Genomic DNA, 6,195 nt, shown 5'->3' on the forward strand with positions numbered 1-6,195 from the left:
ACTACACGTATATCGGAAAATGAAATCAAAAATACATTTTATTCTAAGTAAGATAAATAATACATTTCGGAAAATCTTAACGGGGAACGCCACTCTAGAGTCCCCAAAAAAAGCCAATTTTTGATAATTTTTTTCAGAAATACAATAATTATAAATGAAAATCGGTTTAATTCTATTTATTATCTTCTATATTAAAGTATAAGAAAAATTTTTTATTAATTTTTTATTAACAAAATGGCGGCGCCAGAGTCATTGATCCAAAGTTCCTTTTTGCGGAAGTCGTCCAACGGGCGGAATCAAAGCTCCTATAATTTCTTTGGAACAAAAATTCAAAGATTTTTGAAAAATATATAAGATTTTCTATAGAAGTACCTATGGAAATTGCGAAATATCATTTTTTGTAAGAATGGTGCATGTTGGAAAAAAATGTTTCATTTTTCGCTAAAAAATTTCGCACAAAATTGTTTATAAAAAAAGTTTTGTTCAACTTATCGCAAAATCCATAGGTACTTCTAAAGATACTGTTATTGTAAAGTTTCACTCAAAATTTCAAGTCAATCGGATAAAAGATGTTCGAGTTCTGATTCCGCCTGATTTTGAAAAAGCGATTTCGAGAAAAACGCGTTTAAAGAGTTTCAGTTAACATTCACAGATGCATTCCGCGCCGGCAGACGGATTACGAAAAAGGGATAACAGAGATTTTTCCGAGCTTTGAAACCAAGTGTACCTTATTTCTAAGACCTTAAAGTATCGTTTAAGCAAAAAAATTGATTTTTTGAAAATTCTAGAGTGGCGTTACCCCTTAAGTTCTACATAGACGTAAGAGTATTCGATAAGACGTAAGCAGTAAAAGTTGACCAACTACATTCAATTATTCCTGGATTGTAAAAATTTTATTAGTCAATAGCTTACTGCTTACAGTGCTTACGTTTTACATCTACTCTTACATATGACTATTGTAGAATGGACCTTACTTAGAAATTAAGCGTACCTACTTGATTGTGGCGAATTTCAGCAATCTAAATTTTGTAATTCTTTTGTCTTTTTCTTTGTGCTCGTGCACGTGTATCACGCGTGGTGGTAGAAGAACACAGAGCTCGCGATATTTAAGATTTATAAAAAAAACATTTTTCTATATTATAAAACTGTAATTTTCTTCAGAATAATCAATTATTTAATATTTAATAATAATATACATGCAGACTATGTAATAATAATGTCAGTACTAGCCATGTGAATGCATAAATTTAGATTATATAATCTAATCTAATTATATAATCTTACCGCTTTAATTAAAAATTCCATGATATTACAATGCATTTTAGCATATACTACAAAAGCAAGGATTATATTATTCTCCATATTATTTGTCTTCTTTCAGAGAGAAAGTATGACATCCCATTATCAACCTTTATATTGCGAGAGTTGTAGTCGATATCCCTATGTCGGCAGACTATCAGTAGAAGAAGAGGATAGTGTTGACTTCATCTATCAATTTGTGAAGAAGAGATTTGTTGCCGTGAACGACGAGAATCTTAGCATATATCACACTGCCCCTGACATAATTGGGCCACCTAAATTTCCAAACTATGGACAACTATTTCATTTACCATATTTTTCTGAAAAAATGGTGGTATGTATATTTCCTGGTATTATACATTATTTTCCCGTAAAAAGTAATTGGAATTTAAACTTTCAAGAGTTTGTAGAATTTAACACTTTTCAACTTTTCATTACAGAGCCATATTACAGATATCTCAATATCTCCATGGCAAGATAAAACAATTGCTAAATTTCATTTTCTACGTTGGTGGAATTGGGCGTTCAAAAAGGGATATATTGGTATGTAATATTTGAATTAACAAATAAGATATTGTTAAAAAAGATTCGCTTTTGTTGAGAAGAAAGTATAATTATATTTTCTATTTTGAAGATATCGAGTTTCATGAAGCTGTATATCCAATCAGAGTCTGTATTTACGAAATATATAATCCTGGAAGCGTAATGCAAATTTGGGCTCAAGATTCTAATAATAAGTGGTTTAAATTGTGGGATGAATCGTCTCAGATTGTACCCCCGGCATCAAGATTATTTTCTCCACCGTTGTCGCATCCGTGTAACTTTAAAACCAAAATGCTCAGACTAGTATTTAAGGAGAGTTTGCCTAAAACTTACACAAAGATAGATGCTGTGATGCTTATCGGTACATCAGAATTGATTCTTTCTAAAAATACTAATGAGAGTTTAACAAATGTGTTAAAAAGAATTAACTCCATGTACTCTCAATGCCATGACGATGTTTATAATTTAACGGCAGATTTAAAAAGTGCACACTTGGATATAGTTCATCTGCAAGAAAGTTTCTCAGAATATTGTGTTATTTGTAAAAGGTATTATAATCGAAGATAATAAGTATTTTTTCAATATTTTTTATTCTTTTAATAATAAATATTAATTTGTTCCAATGTTTGCAGCGATATACGAAGGAAGACTTCTTATAAGAATAATATGAGGCACAAAGAAGTACCTCAGGAGGTAATTCCTGCTTACCTGCAACCTAATGGAGAGAAAAACTCGCGTCATAATTTATTAAAAAGTAATTCAAATTATGACAAGGGTTTGAAACTCTCTTCGGATGAATCCAAGGAGCTATCACTTTGCAGTTTGTCTGCGCTCCCTGTAAAGTATTCCAAGAAGTCTATTTCTCATTATAATATTTATTGCAATGCCATCTCGTGTATTGAAGTTTTATATTTTATCTTTGTAGGATGAAGTACTACTAATGATATTAAAAAACTTGGAATTTATGTCGTTATTCCGCATGAGTTATGTAGATAAGCGCTTCAATAATTTAATACGGGACCCTGAACTCTATACACGTTTGAGTATACGTATTGTTGTATCGGACAAACGTATGGGCGATATATTTTGTTACTTTTCATCTAGATGTAAATATTTGCGACAGTTAGATCTTACAGAAAGCATCTTTTATGTTGAGGATTTTGTAATCTTTCTTGATAATTGCGGAATGCGTTTAACGCACTTAAGATTAAGTAAATGCAGCGAATCTGTTAACAGTTGTACTCTACTTAAAATTTCAGAGATATGCAAAAATTTGAAAGGTACGTATGTATATTGTATATGTATGATTGTCAATATTACGGGTAAATTGCATATATCCAAAACATGTTCTTTTTTTTTAGAATTGGATCTAAATAATTGTCCTCTCATAGACGACGAAGGATTTTCGTATCTCGAGAGGTTAAATGGTTTGGAGTGTTTAGATCTTCGTAATACGGATATAAGAACTGAACGTCTCAGCAAAATACTGCAAAGAAATCAACGGATGCGTGAGTTACATTGGTACTCAACGGGTATTTTATTAGACGCAGTTCCAATAGATTTGGGAAATTTGTGTCATAACTTGGAAATAATAAATTCATCTGCAAGTTATCTTACACCTCAGGGTATTAGTGCCCTCACAAACTGTAAGAATTTACGGAAAGTGCACCTTTATCTGTAAGTGTGTGTGCTACATTTTCTTTTAAAATACATATTATTGTATTCTTTATTGAAATTTGTTTGCTTCTCTTGCGAGCATGTTGAAAAAGGAGCATGAATTTTCTCTTTGAAATTGAAGTGTTGTGATAATTATATAATTTTTGTTACAGATACGAATACCCAGTTACTTATGATAGCTTATTTAAATTACTTTGCTCTTATCAAAACTTGCAAAACTTGCAAGAAGTTTATTTGCACCAGGGTGATCTCACTGATCACGGATTGGAATTACTAGCGCAGTGCAGAAACTTGAAAAAGTTATATTTTCGGAGTCTGAGATTTCATACACCTGATAATTATTTCGTTATTTTCGAACAATGTCCTAAACTGCAAGAGTTTTATCTCATACGCTGTCATATAAGCGATCGATTGGTTAATCGATGGAAAAAAAGATATCCGCATGTGTCCGTCTACACATACGACTTTACGCCTATAGACTGATAATTTGAATAGTTTTTGTTTACTATAAGTTTACTATAGTTTAGGACATATATCAATCTATTTCTTGCTTATGTTTATTTTTTATATTTTTATACTTACAAATTTACTTTGCAAAAATTATGTGGTAAATTAGGTTGTAAAAGAAGTTAATGTCTAATGAAAACAAAATATTTGATTATATTTATTTATAATTTTGTTATTTTCAAACAGTTTTATCTTTCTTATCTTTTTCATAATTTGACTTTTTTAATGCGATGGTGACATTTTTTGCTTGGAATATTTCGGCGAAATATTGCAAAAGCTATATTAATAATATTATCAGTAAATTCTTGATATTTTTTTCGCAACTACATGTCTCTTCCAAAAATTTATTTAGAAATGGATTACTTGTGATTGAAAGGATTGCTATATCGCATTGTCTCAATTCTTCTATATGAATAAGTTGCGATTATGTATTTAATACGTGCATTAAATGAGGAGGTATTTCGTTTCAAGTGCAGGCATTTCGTGAAATATAAAATGCATTTGGAGTAATCAATGTCGCTATCTCTTTTTCATTTAATTAAAATGTATACTGGATGTATAAATATTAAAATACAAAAATTGCATTAACTATGGGCATGTATGATGTGTTTTATGTATTGAATTAGTATATCAATCTTAGTACGAATAACAAAAAAGAGAGTTTATGATAAACAATTTTGGAATTTTAGTTTTAGCATCACCTTTTATTTTATTTCTTATTTTTTCTTATACTGCTTGATGCTTTGTCAGTTTTTCAAAGTTTGGAAAGTATGAGAATTTTTATTTTGCAAAAACTAGTGTCGTTGAAATCTAAGCTCAAAAAAATATGAACAAAGAATAAAAAGAGTCAAGCGATAGGTGGCACTTGATAACTGTAGCAATTTCAAAATTTAAACAGCAAAACACCCAGAGTCTGAAAAATTGGCAAGATAAATTAGACGAGAGTTCACATTGGCTTATACTCCTAAAATATTGTTCCCAAAAACCGCAAAATTTGGTAGAGTATCGAGAAATTTAGGTAATCAGGTAAAACATGTCGCGGCTCAAGATCTCTTGTAATCTATATTACAAAATCACATCACGTTACTTCAGGATGACGCAGTCGGACATGATGCATGAACATTTAGATGAATGCACGCCCAGGCACGTTCTAACCAGCACGTGTCCAAGCATTTACTACCTTTGACTAGAGGGTCTCTACCTTTGACCAGAGAGAAGGCTTCTCTCTGCTCTGACTATAAAAGTATGAATTGTCAGTTGCTACCAATCCCCCTATTTCTCCTATGAGATTTATAGGCGTCGCCAGAGAGGAACCTCTGGCAAGTGGCAACGCAATAATGGTCGCATTCGGCGGAAAAGCATGGCTACATGGCCATTTTATACCAATATTGATTGACTTTAATCTCGGTTTAATTTACTTTTTACCTTTTTCTAATTGTTAGAACTAGAAAAAGACTAAAAGTAAGAGTTTAGAGATTAAAGTTAATCGGCATTGATAGAAATGGACATCAGTAAACATTCAATAGTTTTTTATTACGATTGGTTTCTATTTAGATCCAAGAAGAGACTAAAAGCAAGAACTAATCATTAAGGCCCAGTTTTACAAGTGTCGGTTAACTTTTAATTTTAGATTATCTCACTCTTCGTCTCTTTCTAAAGGAGACGTTAGAAGGAGATAAAGAGTGAGTTAATCTAAGGTTAAAAGTTAACCGACACTTGTGAAGCTGGGCCAAAGAATCTGTCTATAAAAGTGCTTATTAAGCTGCTCTACAACTGTTGCAAAAAGTGGATCTGATTGGTAGGCGTTTATAATTTTTGCCGAAGAGTAAACAACAATCAAATTGCCTCTCTCTGTATATACTATGTATTTGACGTTATGAATACATATTGATATAATTATTATGTCACGTACTTCTGCTATCGGATTTTGCGGAATTAATACTTTCTTTCAAAAGGAAACAATAAAAAAAGGAACGGAAGGAAATTTCCATGCATTGATCTACGAATTGTTTCGCTATATACTCATAGGAACGTCAAAGCTCGATAATTATTTCCATTGGGATATATGTATATGTATATGACGTATATGTCAATTGTTCTTATTAAAGCTTACAATTTATTTCATATTTTTTTTGCTCATAATTTTCAACTTTTCAACCAATCTCTCAT

General features: G+C 31.3%; 1 protein-coding gene across 1 annotated transcript; it reads left to right on the plus strand.

Annotated features, from left to right (window-relative positions):
- The first annotated feature begins 2,004 nt into the window (after positions 1-2,004).
- Positions 2,005-4,615, plus strand: LOC139778442 (uncharacterized). The gene is made up of 6 exons (XM_071716373.1): positions 2,005-2,390; positions 2,475-2,679; positions 2,768-2,912; positions 3,102-3,122; positions 3,204-3,519; positions 3,672-4,615. The coding sequence occupies exons 1-6, from the start codon at positions 2,005-2,007 to the stop codon at positions 4,000-4,002; spliced, it is 1,404 nt and encodes a 467-aa protein (XP_071572474.1). The 3' UTR covers positions 4,003-4,615.
- Positions 4,616-6,195: the final 1,580 nt, after the last annotated feature.

Source organism: Temnothorax nylanderi, unplaced genomic scaffold (genome assembly GCF_030848795.1).
Source record: "Temnothorax nylanderi isolate EJ_2023f unplaced genomic scaffold, tnyl_v1.0 TNYL_tig0183_pilon, whole genome shotgun sequence".
NCBI lineage: Eukaryota > Metazoa > Arthropoda > Insecta > Hymenoptera > Formicidae > Temnothorax > Temnothorax nylanderi.